This window comes from Propithecus coquereli, unplaced genomic scaffold (genome assembly GCF_000956105.1).
Source record: "Propithecus coquereli isolate 6110/MARCELLA unplaced genomic scaffold, Pcoq_1.0 Scaffold167, whole genome shotgun sequence".
Taxonomy (NCBI): Eukaryota; Metazoa; Chordata; class Mammalia; order Primates; family Indriidae; genus Propithecus; species Propithecus coquereli.
The window spans coordinates 1,906,957-1,928,164 of record NW_012141302.1 but is presented as its reverse complement, the minus strand read 5'-3'; the positions used below and the strand labels follow the sequence as shown (position 1 = coordinate 1,928,164).

General features: G+C 38.6%; 1 protein-coding gene across 1 annotated transcript in view; it reads right to left on the bottom strand.

Annotated features, from left to right (window-relative positions):
• Positions 1-21,208, bottom strand: part of LOC105808073 (serine/threonine-protein phosphatase 6 regulatory ankyrin repeat subunit B-like) — a 69,876-nt gene that overhangs the window by 11,064 nt on the left and 37,604 nt on the right. The window contains exons 4-5 of the mRNA XM_012641636.1: positions 9,381-9,452; positions 1,661-1,862 (exon numbers count right to left, since the gene is read on the bottom strand). Coding sequence (XP_012497090.1) covers positions 1,661-1,862; positions 9,381-9,452 — 274 coding nt within the window. The remainder of the gene's footprint in view (positions 1-1,660; positions 1,863-9,380; positions 9,453-21,208) is intronic.

Here is a 21,208-nt window from a genome sequence, read left to right as displayed (position 1 = left end):
CCACACACTACATTTTTTTTTCCGGATTTGCCTTCTAGTAAAAAGATGCTAACATCTTTAGCTGTGGCTGCCAAGTCCAGCTTTGTCTCAGACTAGCTCAGCCTCTCCCTGCCTGTGAGTGACAGCCATTTTTCATGCTGCTCAAAGACTACAACTGTCACTGCAACTATCTCTGCCAAAACCTCTAATAATCATCCTGACTCCTGTTTCTCACAGTATTCCAAGGATTTAACACAAAATAATTGACCTCTCAAATGAATCGAAAAAGATTCTGGATAAGCAGACCCTCAAAGCACAGGCTAGAGCTTCCACACAGCAGACATTTTGTGGAGAACATTCAAGTGACAGCCTGTGTCTTTTTTAATGAACCGCATGATGCAAATCCAAACAGAGCGAGTCTTCTTGACCACTAGGGGGCTTCATTGGACCACAACCTATAGCACAGTGACAAATAAGTGACAATGATTGTTCTTTATTGTTTACCTGTTTAGTAGGACGATTTTCCATAATCAAAATAGGCCCTTTGTAATTATCAGGAATTATATGATAACTAAAGTAGGACGCTTGTCTTAATAATAGGCAACTAAACTTAAAAAATGGAGAACAAAATTTGAACTTTATACCAAGAATGCCTAGGGAGCAAAAAGACTAAATATGATGGGAAATAAGAATTTATAATTCAAGCACACTAAACGTTACTGAACTCATGGCTAAAGTTTTTCCCAGCAACAATCGTTTCCAGGTAATTAGGCAAGAATCAGGCTTTTTCAATCTCCATATTGTTTTTGTTCAGTGGTTTGGAAGTTCAGGGATGTAGATAGAAACACTTATACAAGATCTATCATGCCAAGAAAATTTTCCCAAGTAACAAGAATCATAAAGTCTTTTGACAAAGTTATCTTCACTTCTTTTGTTCCTCAGTATACCCATTTCATCATGTAAGACAGTTATTTCTCTTTAGCAGATGGTTATTTACTACTCTGATCCAAGGCTGAGATCACTGGATTTCCTGAGCCCAAAGGTATCTTTTAGCTGAGCTAGAGACTCTTCCACATTACTTTATATCTGACACTACATCTAGAAGTGTCTAAACCAGGTTTTCACATGCATGGGAGAAAAATCCCAGAAAAGAACAAATTAGTTACTTCTTAATATTTATATGTACTTTTTAAGAGTCTCTATTGTTACATTTGATGCATCAAGAGTCGGAACAATAGCTAAGAAGCATCATTTAGGCTGGCAGAATGATAACACTGATTAGAGTGCTGTTTGATAACTCCTTATATGAAATGATCCTGAAATAGCATTAATTTTATGTTTTAAAATGCTGTTTAATTTTGATGTGTTTTGTTCTATGTAACTTATTCTGAAGATTGCATTATACCTTGCCCTTTGTTCAGAAAGTTTTGTGCTAGCTTTTGGCCAGAGGTTCTGAACTCTCTTTAGAGTTAAGAAAGCCAGAGTCTGCCTGGTCAGAGAACACCCATCATCTCCAAGGAGACAGCAGGCCAAAAGCATTTTGGACATGTGTAGGTATATCCGATGAAGAAAGAAAATTGATATTTTAAAAATTGAGATGAAAGAAGATGCTGTCATCCTTTTATTCAAACTTATGAGTGGGCCACCAAACTATGGTCATGAGACCCTTGACAAGACCTACCTGAGGCATGAAGTGGGGTTCTTTTGGTTACATTGTCTTTCACAAAGATGGACGCGCCCTGATTGATAAGTGCTTCCACACATTCTGTGTGCCCCTTAAAGGCGGCCAGATCCAAAGCAGTGCGACCTTTCTCATCCCTGATGTCCAGGTCCACCAGCGACTGCAGAAGGACTTCCAAGGCTTGATGGTGCCCATTGTAGGCCTGCAAAGAAGAAACCAATGACTCACATACTCAGCTCCAATCCCACAACAACTCATGTGAGAGGCTAGGCCTCCAAGCTCATGGATAGAGACCACTCTAAAGAGCACATCAGAAAAATGCTTGGAATAATGATTGAAACATAGGCAAACTGGGAGTTAGACTGAAAAGCTATAATGCACAAACCTGAAGTTACACATAAATTTATTCATATTCTTTCTCTTTTGTCAATAATTTGCTATAACGGCAATAAATGCATTAATGTATTCTTTTATCTATTGATCTAATAATCTAATACAGACTAACAGTTAAATGAATTAATATATTCTTATATCTGTCAGTTCAGTCCTAAATACATCGGTGTAATCAGAATTTATTTTCGGGAGTCTTTTCTATTAACAAACTTGTAGAAAAAAATTACTAAAAATATCGTGGACTCTGGGATTCAACAGAGGCATACAGATTTTCTCTTGTAGGAGAACACTTCACCAATTTCTAACCATGGGACCTTAGGTGAATTTCTTATTTTCACTTAGAGTTTATATCCTCATCTGTAAAATGAGAGCAAGAAAAGCTGCCTCCTGGGGTTGCTGTGAAGATGAAAAGAGATAAAATTGCACAGTCTTTGCATAATATCTTTTGTGTAGTGGATACTTCTTCTTTTCTTATTTCTTCCATTGATTATAATGAAAATACTGAAACTATTATGGAAATATATTCCACGTACCAGCACCAAGTTCAGATCTACTATGAGGTCCTATGCTATGTCAAGATTAAGAGGCTTCATACCACTAAAAAACAAAAGTCTGAACGATAATTTTTATTGAGTCTATAAGGCAAAAAATACATATACACATACCCACGCACACCCTGCCCCCACCATCCAGATTAAAGGACATTGAGAACCAAGGAGAAAGGCGATAAGGTTATCTGGGGAAAATCTGGGTGGGGGAGGGAAGAAAAGAAATAGAAGAGGAAAAGCCTGACCGCAGTGTCTTCAGCAGCAAAGTCCCCCTCATATGTCACCTGCACTTTTTATTTTTCTACTGCAGCTATTACTCAAGTCACATTTTATCAGAATAAAGGCTTAGCACAAAGGACTAATTTCCTTAATATACAAAAAGCTCTTAGAAATCATTTTAAAAACTAGGAAAATATGCAAAAGTCAGCTCACAGAAAAAGAAAAATAGAAGGTCAATAAATATATGAAAAAATAGTAAACTTTTAAAATATTATTTTCAATGACCAGATTGGCAATGACTAAAAAGTTTGGTCATGGTGACTATTAATTAAGACACTGTGGGGAAAAAGCAATCTTATATTCTGTTGGGAGTATAAATTGATGTGACATCTGTGGAGGGTGATTTAACAAAATCTATCAAATTTTTAAAAAGAGAAATTAAGTTGTAGAACGTACATATGGTATAACCTCATTTACATAAAAAGCAAATATATCCATATATATCTACACCTATATCTATACATCTATAGTCATAGAAGAATTTTAGAGGGATACAAAAGAAACTATTAATGGTGGTTTCCTTGAGAAATGAGAGGTGGAGTAATAAGCATATGGACTTATTTCACTTTCTCTTTTAAAATACAGTTTGAATTTTTTCTAAGTATATATTAACAACAACAATAACAGAAACTAGATTTAAAAGGGTTCATAGGAATTAAGAGTACTAATATATTAAAAAAAACTTTCTCATTACATTTTTTGGTAAATGATTATGGTGATTATGCTACATATTAAACATATATATTATAAATAACAGGTAGTATAATTCATGCTGATGAATCTCTAATTTATAGCCCAGTCCCAACTTCTCCCTTGAATTCTAGACTTGTATATCCAACTGCCTACTAATATTTCCACTTGAAGGTCTAATAGGCATCTCGAACTAAATTCTTAATTTCCCTCCCAAAACTTGGTCCATCTACAGCCTTTCCCATCTCAGTAAATGGCAACTATACTCTTCTACTTTCTCAGGCCCCAAACGTTGGAGTCATCTTTGTCTTCCGTCCTCTTAAGCCCAGAGCTATGTCCCTAGACAAGGGCTCTGTGACAATAGGGCAAGTGGATGCTAAAAAATAGCCCTCCCTACCTTTCCCTGCCCTGGCACAGGGATGTGTCTGCTGAAAGAAAGGGGACACCTTTGCTAACTCACACGGAGGTGTCATGAAGTTCTCAGGCACACAGGTGCTGTGTGACGTGCAGCAGCCCTCAATGCCACTCCCAAGGCAGCATCACATCATCTCATCTCTTTCTTTAAAATACCTCCAGAATCTATCCACTTTGCACTGTACCACCGTCCTGTTTTGCCAGGGTTACAGCAAATGTTCCCTTCTCATCCTTGTCCTCCTGCGATCTATTATTGATAAGGTTACCAGGTGAAATCTTTTAAACCCAAGTTAGATTATGTCACTCCTTGCTTAAAACTAGCCTACGGTTTCTTCCCTCATTGATATCAAAATTTTACATGAACAACTGGGCCCCCAGGACCTGGCCTCCCACATCCCTTCACTCACTCTGTTCCAGCCACACCAGCTCCCAGCTCCCCTATGCAGTCAAATGCCTGCATCTCCTTCTCTGGGCCCGTTGTATCGGTACCTTCCTTTCCTCTGTCTGGAAAGCTCTTCCTCCAGAGAGCCAGTGGCTCTCCTGGTACTTCTGCTCAAATATCATTGTATCAGGGAGGCTTCCCAGAGCAGTCCATGTAGAATAGTGTCCACTCTCCACCCCACTTATCTTGCTTCACTTTGTCTTCATAGCACTATGACCCCCTGATATCTGGTATGCATTTGTTGATGTGTTTATTGCCTGTGACTGAAGGGACTTTATGTGGGCTGTTCCCTGCTATATCATAGAATCTTGCCTGGCACATAGTAGACCCTCAACAATTATTTGATGAACAAATGAATGAATATAGTGACTTATATTTATTAGCATTAGGGGTAGAAATGTATTTGTAAAATACCAATTGTTTATTGAGGGCTTTTTATGTGCTAGGCACTATTTTGAGCATGTTAGCATTTCATTTATTGTAAACATTCTTTCATATACTTACAGGTGAAAAAAACTAAAACAAGAAATGTTAATTAACTTGTCTGAGATCTCTCAGCTAGTAAGTGACAAAGTCAGGATTTTGAACCCAGAATCAGTGACCACTAAAACCCATACTTTTAGGCATTATCTTACAATTTTTTTCTAGTAATTCCATTTAATTGTCTTTCAAACAAAATACTTTGTCTCTATGTGGAATAGAGACAAAGTAATGGAACAGAGAGTTGAATAACAAACGTTGAATCAGAAACCTAAACCTTTTCTATAGAAAACTCAACACAGAGGTAAAGTGATTTGAGCAGAGCTTTGAAGCAAGAAGGATACTTCTGAGAATAACCTTCAGCCTATTGCTCTTTTACTATACATATTGCCTTTCTGGAGATAGTAAATAAATTCCTAATAAAAATGTCTAACTTTCTGATCTATACTTGATATGCAAGCCATAACTGCATAGGATAGTAAGCCTTCATTCTAACCTAAATTCGGAAGCAGTAACTTTTACTGAGCACTTGTGTGTGTCAAGCAGTATTGGACACACATCACCTCATTTGATTCTCTCAACAAACTTTGGTTTGGATACTCTTGTTAATCCCATTGTACCAATAAAGACACAGAGGGCAGAGAGGTTACCCAGCTCTCCTATGGTTATAGTTTTACGTAGAGGAGCTGGGTTTCAAAGGTGGACAAGGCTGATGCCAGAGCTTGAGTGGTGGGCTCTTCTTGAGCAAATATGGAAAGAGTCCAACATGGCCCTAAGGTATATGTCTTCCTAATCTTTCATTACAGGAAATTTCAAACATACACAAAGGAGAGTGGATGGTATAATGAATTTTCACGTACCTTTCATGCAATTTCTGCCATTATCGATTCAGGTCATGGGGGATTTTAAGCCAACTCGGGAGCACCTATCCTGTGTAAAGGCTGTGGTAACAGCGGCATCGACATCAGGGTGTAAATCAGCCCATAACTGCTTACTCTGGGCTTCTGTCCGTTGCTTAAACTTTCACTTAGCTCATTTAAGTTAAAGAAACTTAATATTAAAATGGAGTGAACACTGCTGGCAATTAGGGAAGCTTTAGAATTCCAACCCATACTTTCATCTATACCAGGCACTTGAAAACCCTGTTAAAGACAGAATGGTTGAAAGGCCAGATTTACCTACAGAATTCTCCTTGTTTCTTCCTTTCGTCTAGCTTGCAGCTCTTGAATTTTACTATGCATAAAGTCAAGTCTTCACTGAAGGTATCAATCAAATACTTTTAAATTGTTTTAAGAGATATCTTTTAAAATATCATTAAACATTATTAATTTCTCCAAACCTTTTAAGATAGGAACTAAAGACAATGAGGGGAAAGAACTGGGATCTCAACAGAATCCATGAGAACAATGGATCCATCTGGAAATTTTGACAGCTGGAGCTTTTCATTTGCATAACATTGTTTCTTAATTTAATTTTTTCAAGTGGATGAAATGCTTATGAAATTCACTGGGCTGATAACCCTGGAGACTTGAATCATTCAGCTAGGAAATAGTAACCTGAGGCAGGTCAGGTTTCTTGTGGCACTCAAGGTTTGGGGACATCTAGTTCCACTTCACTGCTACAATGCTTCCACTTAAGCCATTATGTGCCTTGGGTTTTATCAAGTTAATTGCTACAGAGGCCCCTGGAGAGGGCAGTGGGCATACTTGTGAGGTTCTTGAAGCAAATAATTTTTTAAAAAAGCACTAGCATTTAGAGGGAAAAGATAAAACAATTTTAGAAGAAATCCATTGCAATCGCCCTGGTCAAAGTCATCATCATCATCTCTTACCTGGTTTTGCTTTGCATCTGCTTTTGTTCCCTTGTAATTTAAACTCAACACTGAAGCTAACGTGATACTTTTAAAACAAAAGTCATCTCATGTCACCTGTTTCCTCAAGACTCCCCTAAATGGTTTCCTATTTTGTTCAAAGTAAGAGTCCCGGTGAGATCTGCATCCCTGATCCCCCAGACTCCCCCCACAACACGTCAGACCTCACCCTGACCACTCTCCCCTCACACTCTGCTCCGGCCACAGTAGCCTCTTTGCTGTTCTGTGGACATGCAAGCGTGCTATCACCCGGGGACTTTGTACTTCTGCCCAGAACACTCTTCTGTTAGATATCAACTGCGTAGCTCTTAAGGTTTCTGCTCAAATGTGGGTTCTACACTATGTAAAATGGCATCCTGTCTGCCACCACAGTACTCTCTATCTCACTGATGCCGTTTCAGTTTCTCTGTAGCACTTGCAGCACTTACTGCCATCTGTCATGCTAAGTATTTACTTGCCTATTGTCTCTCCTAGATGGGAAACTCTACAGGGACAGAGGCCAGGCCTTGTTCACTGCAATATCTCCAACTCCTGGAATAGTGCTTGGCATTATTCACAGTCAGTATATGCTGAATGAAAGAATGATATTAATGTTAATAATGATGATCATGACGCTAGCTGATTGCAAATATGTGCCAGGTACTGTTCCAGTTGTGTTCCATGCATTAACTCATGCCATCCCTACAATGGCCCTGTGGTGAGGCACTGATATTCTCTTCATATTATGGGTAGGGAAACCAAGACATGGAAGTTAGGTACTTGGGCCAAGATCACACAAAGAACAATTAAATAAATTAACAAACTGGAAAGGGTCTTTGGGATGTTTAACTAACTCACTCCCTTTAATTTACAGGTGGGAAAACCATGTCCAGGTGAGTTGCTAAGAAAAGAGCAGCAGCTGGGACCTCTTCTCTTTGTGTCTTTCCTAGGTCCCTGTCAGCTGCAGAAGTATCAAAGCCCAACTCCTTCCAATGATATCACCACCCTGTCTTTATATGACTAGAAACCCATAGAGCTTAGCAGAGCACACAGTAAGCACTCAACAAATAATTTTTGGAAACAAACGAAAAAGAATGAGAGATGATACAATTTTTGGAAGCCAAGAAACTCTCTTCTTAGATTAGTAGCAGACCTGGTAATGCAGTCAACCCCACTTTCAAAGGGCATGAGAACTGTGAGATAACCCTCCACATGGGACTCTCTAGAGGCAGCTAGTGCTATGTTTGTGAGTGCTCAGCTTTGGGGTAACTTCCCCAGGCACAGCAGATTCTAGCGAGCAACCTTTAGAGCAACCTGTAGTAAGAGCCAACTGGTATGAAGCTATATACATATAAATATCCCGATATTCATCTACCTTTTCCACTCTAAGTCTACCTTCAGGAACAAAGATTGATGTACATTGTAGCTTGATTTCACTAGACTCAAAATGCATGTGGTGTGGTGGACGTGCTGGTGGGTATGTCAGAGGATGTGAGAGTAGGGTGTCAGCAGGTGTGCCGGTGAGTATGTGGGGACAGGCAGTGAAGGGAGGGCTCCATGTGTGTGATTGGTTCTGGTTACTCCCAATCCTTGTGCGATGACCTTGTCTCTCCTTGCCTTGTCTGAACACTTCTGTATGCCTATTAATAAAACAATCCTCTCTTCTCTCCAAAATCTCCATCTTAATTTTTCATCAGACAATGAAACAGTGCTTATGTATTTATTAAGTGAACTGTCATAACGGCAGTTAAACATAGAGACCCAGCCCCTTCCCATTCTTCCCAGCATCCTGCCCCCTGGGTTTTACTAAGCAATGAAGCATCTAAACACCATCTTCCTGGCCATGCACTAAGCGCTTTCACAATTCAGCAGCACCTTGGGCAGGTGAGCTGGCTGTTGCTGCGTGTTAGCAGGGCACAATCTGAAATAGAGTGGTGGGTGCGTTTCCCGCCTTGGTCACTCCCATGAAGAGTTTGGGGAACATCACTCTGAGCTGTTGCATTTCTATTCAATTACTGGGAGGTAGAGAGGAAGCTTTACTGGTGATAAAATAAGCTCTTCTCCCCCTTTCTCCCAGATCTCATCCGGCCTAAGACTCAGAGCCAAAGACTTTCTGGGAGACCCTGATTTCAAGTCCAGGCAGAAAGAGCACAATTGCAAATTTGTGCTTAATAATCCTGACAGTTTTTAATTGCGGTTTTTGAAAATATGGTATTTGATTATCTGTAGGTTTAACATTTGTGTATTATTATTTATAATCAAACCTCATAAACTGCAATGTTTTCTTTGAATTTTAAAGATTGTTAAAATTCATAACTGTAATTTTTTAAGTACATTGTGGTTAAGGACTTTTTCTGCTTTATTTCTTCTTATCTGCCCTCATTTTACAGATGGGGAAACTGAGGCTCAAGACAGGGTAAGTCATATGTCTAAGGTCACCAGCCAGTGAAGCTGGGATTGGAAGGCAAGGCAGTCTTTCTCTCTGCAGCCTGTGCCTTCCACCGTGTACTACTTTCATTATCACTAATCACTGTATGACAATGCTTACATTTTAAGAGCAGCCTAGTTTTAGGAATGCTTGGGTTCTCATTGTAACAGGCAAAGCTGCCACGGCATCTCACTTACAGCTAAGTGGAGCGGACTCTTGATAGCACCGGAATCTGATTCTTCACAACCACTGTTGGTTCTTTCCAAAAGCTGTGGAGACAAAAGAAAAACAACAGTACATGAGTCCTATTTTGCCAAAGGGATCCTACTTTCTAGATACTAATGTTGGCATAAATGAGAAAGGAGACTTCAGAAACTTAAACTATGCAGCTTATCAACAACATAAAAAATCTGATATGGCATATCTAAAACAAACATGCTAACCAAATATTTAAACTTCTAGATCATCTCAGCAGTTGCTACCCAAAGGAAAATAGAAAAATCCAGAAAAATAATTCATGTTAAATCCATTTTCACCCAATAAATTGGTAATAATGAAAAAATCATAATATCCATTATTTATTCCGTTATTAAACATATATTTATTGGAAATAGTGTTGAAAAAGATAAGAATTCTGCTCTCGTGAGGCTTACATTTTAGAAAAAGAAAGCATAGACAAACAAATAAATACACAAATAAGAAAATATTGAGAAGTTATACATTCTATGATGAAAATAAAATAGGGGGATGTGATATGGAGTGATCAAGAGGTTACTTTATAGCAGATGGTCAGGGAAGGCCTCTCCAAGGAGGTGACATTTAAAGTAAATCCTAAATATTTAGGTTATGAAGTCTGAAATGTCCAATTTCCTTAAGTATTAAGTCTGACAGTTATTTCTGACATTTCACTTTGATACTTCTTGTTTTATTTTTAATGTGAAGGTACATCCTCATTCTTTCAAACACGTGGTTTGGCTTGTGATTATCTTTCAAATTGTTTTTTAGAGCAAATTTTGTGAAACCAGGGATAAGTCAAAAATTCATGTTATTTTTGAGTAAGTTCCCTTGTGCACCAATGCTGTGTAGACAGCTCAAAATATCAATGAAGTGTTTGGAAAGGATGTGTCTAATGAACGCACAGTAAGTCAATGGTTTGAAAAGTTCTGTTCTGGTGATTCTAATATTGAAATGAGCCATGTAGCCACCTGAGACCAAGGTGCATAACGATGAGCTGAAAGCTGTAGTGGAAGCAAATCCATCACAACCCACACGTGAATTAGCAGCAAGGTTTGACATCACAATTCCAATGATACTGGACCATTTGAAACAAACCGGCAAGGTAAAGAAGCTGGATAGATGGGTACTGCATGAATTAAACCAGCATCAGAAGATAAATCATCTCAAAGCTTGCCTTTCTTCTAGAATTCTTATAGTTTGATGCATTAGGTTTAAGTCTGTTATCAATGATGAATTGATTTTTTGACAGGTGAGAGGTGTGGATCCTGTTTCAGTCTTCTACCTGTGGCTATCCAATTTTCCCAGCACCATTTATTGAATTGAATAAGGCTTCTTTTCCCCAGTGTATGTTTTTGTCTGCTTTGCTGAAGATTAGATGGCTATATGAGGATGGTTTTATATCTGGCTTCTCAGTTCTGCTCCATTGGTATACATCTCTGTTCTTGTGCCAGTACCATGCTGTTTTGGTTACTATAGCCCTGTAGTATAGCTTGAAGTCTGGTAAATTGATGCCTCCCAATTTGTTCTTTTTGCTTAAGATTTTTTTTGCTATACGGGATCTTCTCTGATTCCATACGAAGTGTAGGATTATTTTTGAGATATAAAAAACTAAACTTTTGATTTGAAATTGGACATTTCATATTAAATGACATAAATAATAATTAAACAAGATGAAAATGTGGCAGGAGAGTATTCAAGGAGGCAGTGCTCAATGAAATGTATCAAGTAGGGATGAATATGGTGAGTTCAAAGAATGGAAAGACCAGTGTGACCACAGAATGATGTTAGCAAATGACATTCTCACGGACATTTTTTTTTTGGAGTTCCAATGAAACTTTTTTTAAAAATACAGGTGGAAGACCATATTATAATTAGTCCACAGGCTATAATTTGTTTTAATATTTTTTAAATTTTTAATTATTATGGGTATGTAATAGCTATATATCTTTATAGGGTATATGTGACATTTTTATACAGGCATACAATGTGAATTAATCAAATCAGGGTAACTGGGATAGCCATCACTTCAGGCATTTACTTAATATCATTTCTTTGTGTTAGGAACATTCCAGTTCCATTCTTTTAGTTATTTTAAAGTATACCCTACCTTACTGGTGATTATAGTCACTTTGTTGTGCTATCAAATCTTGTTCATTCTATCTAAGTATATTTTTGCACTCATTAACCATCTCTACTTTACCCTCCCCTCCCCACTACTCTTCCCAACCTCTGGTAACCATCATTCTACTCTCTGTCTCCATGAGAGCAACTGTTTTTAATATTTAGCTCCCATGTATGAGTGAGAACATGCAAGATTTGTCTTTCTGTGCTTGGTTTATTTCATTTAACATAATGTTCTCCACTTCCATCCATGTTGTTGCAAATGGCAGGATTTCATCCTTTTTTTGTGGCTATAGAATATTAATATATACATATTCCATTGTGTATATGTACCACAATTTATTCATTCATCTGTTAATGGACGCTTAGGTTGATTCCAAATCTTGGCTATAGTAAATAATGCTGCAATAAACATGCAAGAGCAGGTATCTTTTCAATATACTGAATTCCTCTCTTTTGGATATATACACAGCAGTGGGATTGCTGGGTCATATGGTAGTTCTATTTTCAGTTATTTGAGGAACTTCCATATTATTCTCCATAGTGGTTGCACTAATTTACATTCTTGCCAACAGTGTACGAGGGTTCCCCTTTCTCCATATTCTTTCTTGTTATTGCCGTTTTAATAAAAGCCATTTTAAATGGGATGAGATGCTTTCTCATTGCAGTTTTGATTTACATTTCTCTGATCGCTAATGATGTTGAACATTTTTTCACATACCTGTTGGCCATTTGTATGTCTTCTTTTGAGAAATGTCTATTCAGATCCTTTGCCCATTTTTTAAACAGATTGTTTGATTTTTTTCCTTGAGTTGTTGGAGCTCCTTATATATTCTGGTTATTAATCTGTTGTCAGATGGGTAGTTTGCAAATATTTTCTCCCATTCTGTGTGTTGTCTTTTCACTTTGTTAATTATTTCCTTTGACGTGTAGAAGCTTTTTAGCTTTATGGGATCCCATTTGTCCAATTTTGCTTTGGTTGCCTGTGCTTTCAGGGGATTACTCAAGAAGTCCTTGCTCAGACCAGTCCTAAAGCGTTTCCTTGATGTTTTCTTTTAAAAGTTTCATAGTTTCAGGTCTTAGATTTAAGTCTTTAATCCATTTTCATTGATTTTTGTATAGGGTGAGAGATAATGATTTAGTTTCATTCTTCTGCATAGGGATAGCCAGTTTTCCCAGCACCATTTACTGAAGAGACTGTCCTTTCCCCTCCATATGTTCTTGGCACTTGTGTCAAAGATAAGTTTGCTATAGATGTGTGGATTTATTTCTGGGTTCTCTATTCTGTTCCATTGGTCTATGTGTCTGTTTTTCTGCTAGTACCATGATAGTTTGGTCACTATAGCTCTGTAGTACAATTTGAAGTCAGGTATTGTGATTTATCCAGTTTTGTTCTTTCTGTTCAGGATAGTTTTGGCTATTCTGGGTCTTTTGTGGTTCTATAGAAATTTTAGGATTATTTTTTCTATATCTGTGAAGAATGTCCTTGGTATTTTGATGGGGATTGCATTGAATCTGTAGCTTGCTTTGGGTAGCATGGACATTTTAACCATATTTATTCTTCCAATCCACAAGCATGGAATATCTTTCCATTTTTTAATGTGTCCTCTTCATTTCTTTCATCAATGTTTTACAGTTTTCATTGTAGAGGTCTTTCACTTCTTTGGTTAAGTTCATTCCTAGGCACTTTATTTTATTTGTAGCTATTGTAAATGGGATTACTTTCTTGGTTTCTTTTTCAGATTGTTTACTATTGGTATATAGAAATGCTACTGATTTTTTTATGTTGATTTTGTGTCCTGCAACTTTACTGAATTTGCTTATCAGTTCTAATAGTTTTTTTTGTGGAGTCTTTAGGTTTCTCTAGACATAAGATGATATCATCTGCAAATAAGCAATTTGGCATTTTCCCTTCCAATTTGGATGCCTTTTATTTCTTTCTCTTGTCTGATTGCTCTGGCTATAACTTCTAGTACTATGTTGAATAACAGTGGTGAAAGTGGACATCCTGTCTTGGTCCAGATCTTAGAGGAAAGGCTTTCAGTTTTTCCCCATTCAGTACAATACTAGCTGTGGGTCTGTCATATATGGCTTTTATCATGTTGAGGTAAGTTCCTTCTATACCCAATTTTTTTTAGAGTTTTTAATCATGAGGCAATGTTGAATTTTATTGAATGCTTTTGCAGCACAACTGAAACAATTATATGGTTTTTGTCCTTCATTTTGTTGACATGATGTATCACACTGGTTGATTTGTATATGTTGAACCATCCTTGCATCCCTCGGATGAATCCCACTTGATCGTGGTGAATAATCCTTTTAATGTGTTGCTGAATTTGGTTTGCTAGTTATTTTGTTGAGGATTTTTGCATCTATGTTCTTCAGAGATATTGGCCTATAGTTTTCTTTTGCTGTTGTGTCTTTGTTTTAGTATCAGGGTGATACAGGCCTTGTAGAATATTATGGACTTTTGGTGAAGGAACAAATTGTTAAAACCTTTCTGGGCATTTTGTGCATACTTTTGACCCTGGGAATTAATTCCCAATAAATAACTAGACTAGTGCACAATGACGTATGTATAAAGAAATTTATTCATTCAATTAATATTTAATGAATGATTACCATGTTCCCAGACACTGTTCCATGCACTGAGAACTCAATAATAAGCAGAGTACTAAACATCCATTTTTCCCATTTGGGAGCACATAATAAAAGAAAGAAGTTATGTAGTTTCTTAGAAAGTATGAGATGCTATGGAGAAAAATAAAGCAGAGAAGGAGAGTTTGAAGGGCTCATGGAAAGATTGGTCTGCAACCTTAAATAGGGTGTTCAAGGAATGCCCGACTGAGCACATGATGGCTGAGCAAAGTCCTAAAGGAGATGAGCAACTGGGGCCAGCAATTTCCAGGACCCTTAGGGATAGCTGTGATAAGAGCATCAAGGAGGCTGGAGCAAAGTGAGCACGGATGAGAATGGCAGGAAAGAAATCAGAGAAATGGTGGTTGTGGGTGTGCTGGTGTCAGAAAGAGCCTTGTGCGTTGCAGTAGGAATTTTGACTTTTATCCCAAGTGAGATGGAAATTCGCTGGAGTGTTTTGAGCAGAGGAGTGATAGGATATAACTGTTAGATTCTAGGGAGGCAAGGGTGGAGGCACAGAGACCATTCAGGAGCTGAGGCAATGGTCCAAGAGAGAAATAACAGTGGCTTGGACAAGCAGGAAGCAGTAGGGATAGAGACAAATACGGGATAGTGGATATTTCTGGAGGTAGAATCAACAGGATTTCTTGATGGACTGAACATGAATGTAAGAGAAAGAGACAAGTCAAGGATGCCTTCCAGGTTTTTGTCCTAAGCAAACAGAAGGATGGAGGTGCCTTGACCTGAGATGGAGAAGACTATGGGTGGAATATATATAGTGGGAAAGAGCAGAAGTTCAGTTTTGGACATGTGAAGTTTGAGATGCTTATAAAACATCCAAAAGTACATCTTAACTAGGCAGTTGCTGGATATGTAGGTCTGGAGTGCAGGGTATTTAAAACCGTAAGGTTGGGATGAGATGAGCAAGGGAGTAGAGTAAACAAAGAAGAGACAGAGTCCCAGTACTGACACCTGGGGTGCCCAAAATTAAGAGCTGGAGAGATGAGGAGGAACCAGCAAGGAGGCTTAGAATGAGCAGGTGAGCCAGAAAGAAAACCAGGAGAGCATGAGGTTCTGGAAACCAAGTGAAGAAGGAGTTTCAAGGAGAGAATGAGCAGTGATATCAAAAGCTCTGATAGGTCAAATAAAATGAACTGACCACTGATTTTAGCAAAATGGAGGAGGCTATTAGTGAATCTGATAGGGGCAATTTATCAAATCATTGATATGAAAAGATAGACAAAAGTAAATAACTAGCAATAGGGAGAGATTAAATAAATTGTGGTGGTATATAGTACCCCATTTAGAAAAATTGTTCCTCTCTATCTTGCACTGAAGTTCTTCTTTGTATAGTGATTTACATTCCAAAAGGAATGCAAATCCAACATCCAAAGGCTTGATGTGTGGTAAATATGGTGGTGGTCAACCTCCAACTCTAGCCTCCTGACTGGTGAGTTTGGGCTGCCCTATATCGCAGAGTCTGGACAGCTAAAAACTACATTTCCTAGATTCCTTTGAGCTAAGGTTACAAATGTGATTTAAGTTCTGCCAATTAGATGCACGAACTTTTGAAGACAGAAGTGAGGCAGAGGAAATCTGTGATTTCTGATGGTCAGCATAGCTGTGCAGACTTTTGTCTTTTAGCTTCCAGAGTACAGGCCACTAGCTTAGAGAGGATAGAGAATCAAGACACAGTGAGACAGGACATCTATTTTTTGGCAGTGTGGATCAAGCCAAAAAGCTGCATGACTCGGGGGGCAATAGCAGTCGGTGGGGGGCGGCAAGACTGTCCCTCAATGTCAGCCGGGATAATGTGTCTATGGAGTTAGTGATTCAGTGGCTAATCTGATTCCCCATTTCCCTGATCATAGGGTGGGCAGCCCCCGGCAGTCTGCTTCATCAGTTCAGTCTTATTTCTGGAGGACCAGCCCACAGCCCACTCTTCCAGACCTTCCAATAATCTTGTAAACACCTATTTTTAAAAATAAAACCCTTTTCTGCTTAAAATAGCTAGTATGGTTTCTGGCTCCTATAAATGAAGCTCAACTGATTCAAAGAGTAATATACACTTTTATAGAAGTTTTTTAAATGGGGGTGGTAAATTATAACACTCCAAACACTGGAAGGCAAAACTTCCTAAAAATCTACTTTACCCATTTTTCTTCCTGAAAAGTTCCAAACTTGTTAAGTGGAACGACACTATTTTCATTTTTTAAAAAATTTGTATTGACATGACTATATTTGCAGAAAAAAGCCTACAAATAGAAATACATACCCTAAAACTGCAGTCCCCAATCCTCGGGCCACGGACTGGTATCGGTCCATGGCCTGTAAGGGACTGGGACGCAGAGCTCTGCCGTACCTCCCCCAGCCCTCCGCCCTGGTCTGTGGAAAATTGTCTTCCATGAAACTTGGGCAGGGGACACAGCAGGAGGTAAAGGGTAGGCAAGAGAGGGAAGCTTCAGCTTTGCCGCTCCCCATCGCTCATATCGCTGCCTGAGCTCCACCATCCCTAGTGCCCCCAGTCTGTACAAAAATTATCTTCCATGAAACTGGTCCCTGGTGCCAAAAAGGTTGGGGGCTGCTGCCCTAAAATGTTTGACACAATAACCTAAAAGTGGGGTTATAGATTATTTTTATTTTCTTCTTTATTTTTCCTGATTTTTCTTTTTTTGCAGTGAATGTATACTGTTTTTTGCTTTGCTTTGTTTTGTTTTTTTTTTTTTAGAGACACAGTCTTACTATGTTGTCCAGGCTAGAGTGCAATGCATGGCATGATATCATAGCCTCGAACTCCTGGGCTCAAGCGATCCTATGGCCTCAGCCTCCCAAGTAGCTGGGACTACAGGCACATGCTACCATGCCCACTGTTCTTTTTTTTTTTTTTAGAGACAAGGTCTTGCTATGTTGCCCAGGCTGATCTTGAACTCCTGGACTCAAGTGATGCTCCTACCTTGGCTTCCCAAAGTGCTGGGATTATGGGTGCGAGCCACCATACTAGCCTGCATTGTTTTTGTAATTAGAAAAACACTAAAACTATTTCTATTTCAAAAAAAGCTATTAAATTTTCATTTAATTAAATAGAATGATGTCCACAGACCCTCAGATCAGCCCCAAACTCCTTTCTAATCAATATATGTGGAACAAAATGCTGTGAGGCTAGGATTCTTTGGTAGATCCAATAACAGTGTAAAAATTACCACATAATTTCAAATTTGAAACTAATACAATACAAATAATTACACTGGACATATGAGACATTTTGTGTTTGTTTCTTATTAGTGTGAGAATACAATTTGGAACTTAAACAATCTAGTATATGTTAGAATAATGAGAGCAAATTTAATTTAACTTCAAAGCAAATAGCTTTAAAACCAATCTCTCTTACATAGTTGAAATAAAAGTAGCCTCAACTGCTTGATAAAGCTAGAAAACAGCTGTTCTTTGCTTTGTTTTGCAACATTATCACCTGCAAGACTTCCTGGAATTGACAGTATGTACCAACCCCAAATCCTGTCCTAGAGTGAACTTAATCAAAGGAACACAGAATCATTTCCCCTACTATCACAAACATGACGAACAGGGACAAGAGGACAATATACTGTTTCTAGCCACAAATTAGGCATGTTCTAGGAAGATTTACTATGGAATAAGATTTTCCCACATACATACTTTGATCAAACAGCATGCGATGCTTTACTTCACTCATTTACCAATATTTCTCTAGTGTCATCTATGTGCATGACCCTGGGTTAGGCACCAGAATTCAACTGTGGAGTGAACAGATGTCATCGCTGACCTGACAGAGCTTAGAGGCTAGCGAGGAACCACAGGAGTTAACAGGTAATGAAAACAGCAAGGCAAGAGCTAGGATGGAGAAGCGCAAGATGCTATGGGAATACAGTAAGGTACCTGACACAAACCCGGGGTCAGAGGAGACTCCTTTGTAAGGGAATGTCTAGCCTGAGACCTGGATGGTAGGAGGCAGCCAGGCAAAGAGAGAAAGGAAAAATGTTCCGGGCAGGAAGAAGAGCATATGAGAACAGTGAGTACAATGAATTTGAAAAATTTTAAGAAGCTCAATAAGACTAGAGTAGCGTGTCAGGGTGAGGAATAAATGAGGAGCAATGAGGCTGAAAATGTAAGCAGAAGATAGATTAGGTACATGGAGATCATGTAATGATTGTCCGAACCAGGACATTTTTGAGAATGTTCCAGGACAACAGTTATAAACCAGGGCACAAATCGGAAGAGGCGCGATCATGGTCAGATTCTTAGGTTTTATAAAATCCACTCTGGCTGCAGTGTGGAAAATGGACAGCGGTAGTGCTAGGGGTGGGACTGTGACCCTAGAAGCAGGGAGACGAGTTAGATATTTCAACTGTGGGATTTCTGAACTGTGAATTACTAAGTCCGTGAGAACTGATGGTGGCCTCAACTGCAGAAGAGGCAATGGAAATGGAAGGAAGTGAGTATATTCAAGAGTTTCATTCACTCCTTTATTCATTCATTCATTCAATAATTATTTACTGAGTTAATAACTCACTATGTTAGGCACTGAGTTTACAGCTCTACCCACACAGAGCTTATAATCTAACAGGTGTAATGGGCATAACTTATTGATTGAACATTGGAGGAAGGGGGAAGAGGAGAGTCAAGGAAGACACTCAGTTTTCCAGCTTTGGTAAAAGAATGTATGGTAATGCCTTCTTCTGGGTAAGAAACAAAGAGAAGCAGCAAGATCAGAGTAGAGATAGATGCATTAAGTTTGGGTTTGAAGTGTTGCTGGGACATTAAGGGAGGTATTGATCCAGTGGACAGCTGGATACAAGTGTGAGGCTTAAAAGAGAGATCTGGACTAGAGTTAAGGATTTGGGAATCTTCAGCAATGGCTGATACATGAAGCCCCCACTGCGGGTGACACTATCTAGGGAGAATGTGTAATGATAGCAGGGAAAAGGGCCTAGGACATAACCCTCAGGAACCCCAGCATTTAAATGATCATGATGAAGATTCTCACTGATAAAAGCCAAAAGTTATTAAGCATTTACTATGAGCCAAGCACTCTCCTAAGAGCCTTACATGGATCATCTCGATCAATCCTCAGTAATCCATTAAGTAACTGGCTCAGGTTCTCACAGCCAGTAAAGGACAGATAACGGGATTGAACCCAGGTCTAGCTCAAAACCCATGTTCTTTACCCTAAACAACAATGCCTTCCAATCCACTGATAAGCTGAAACTGTTTCCTGATATTTCACAAACATCAGCAGGGACAGGGAGCAGGAAACAAAGAGAATTGAGTGCTTTGGTTTTTTTTTTTTTTTAAGTATTTGGGTCTGATTATGTCTCTAACATCAACAATTACCTTTAATGGTTGAGATTTTCCTCTTCATTTCCTAAGGAGTGGTCAGTATGCATCCTAGTTATACAGCAATCACTGAAGATGCTAATGGGAATACAGCTACTGCAAGTGTTCTTCCTTTAGTGATTCTTCTTTGTTAGTAAAGAAGACAAAGTGAAAAAGTGGGGAGAAAAGCAATTTGCAAGTCCTTCAAAACTGGCATTTACAATCTGAACTAACTTTTCTTTCCAAGTTAAGATTTTGTCCTAAACATTATTAAGTCCAAGAGATGAGGCAGATATTCAGTACTGCTCAGATACTCTACTCTGCATAAATGTCTCAGGGCAGGCGTCTGGGGACGGGGGAGTGTCAGAAAGCTCATACCATGGCTCGTTATACAAACTTGTAATTCAGCTTGTGGTGGGTAATACTATTGGAAAATAACATTGCTCTACAGAGATTAACCTCAACCTACCTTGTCAAAATCGGAAATGGAATGGCTCTTTCAAAACATAGTAAGAGCTAAGAATATAGGCCAAAGCAGCAGCATCATAAAAAACAATGAGTTCTGCATATACATACGGCTTGTAGTTACAAATCAGAGAACACAATTTTATGTCTAATAAAAAATAAACTAGTTATAACCTCTTTTAAAAATGTTTCCAATTAATATACCTTCACGTCTATCATCACCATTGACACAATCCATGCATTCACATGGTAGTTTTCATACTGAATACACTCATAAATCCAGTGCACATATCTAATATGTTGCCATAGGCTTCTACTGACGCAATAAAATTTGCACTCATTCCAAGGATTGACTTGGTCCCCTGCCTAAAAAAATCTACTAAATGGCTGCCTTAATAAAACCTCTATCTAGACTGCTTAATCTTATTCCTTATCATCTCCTAACCTTCAAATTGCTTCTTTTCTCAATTCATCGATCATTTATGAAGCTTCTATGTAGGGTCCAGCACTGTTTCATCCTACTTCTCCCTGTATATCTTCCTCCTACCAGCAAGTGTTTGCCAAGATTCTCTTTGGGTGAAAAAACCAGATTTGAGATTAAAGCCACTTCTATTTCCCATTGACAGTGAAGATCGGTTCTGAAGAGGGAATGGAGACAAAGAAGACAGGATGATAGCAAGCCGTCTTTTCGACTGTCTTACTTGTAAAACATGAACTCCCTGGTTGACTTGCGGGGGTGGCTGGGATGCTTGATAGAGTTTTTAGCCTGAGAATATCATTGTATATGAGATTACAACAATTCATGGGACATTTTCTGAATCTGGAGGCATTTCCACAGGATTGTAGGGCTCACACAAAGAACATCTCGATGTCTTGGATTTAAGAGCAGCAAAGGTAACAGAAAGCTAAATTTAAGCCTCTTCTACAAAGTGAAAGTGGGATAAGAGTATTAAGAATAAATATGAACTCAATGGTAAGCTGACTGGCCACTGGGTTAACAAAACAGTAATCTTATCATCCAAATTTCAGAGGGAACACATAAATATTACACTTGAGCTGCAAACCCAAGCTTTATAAATAGTGTAGATGGTTCCTGGCTATTTGAAAACACAGCAGGAAAAAGTTCAGGGGTCCCAAGAGATCTCGAGCTGACCTCAACCAGTTTTAAAATGTGCTGTTTGAGAAAACAGAATGTAAGTATGACTCAGGCTGTAAA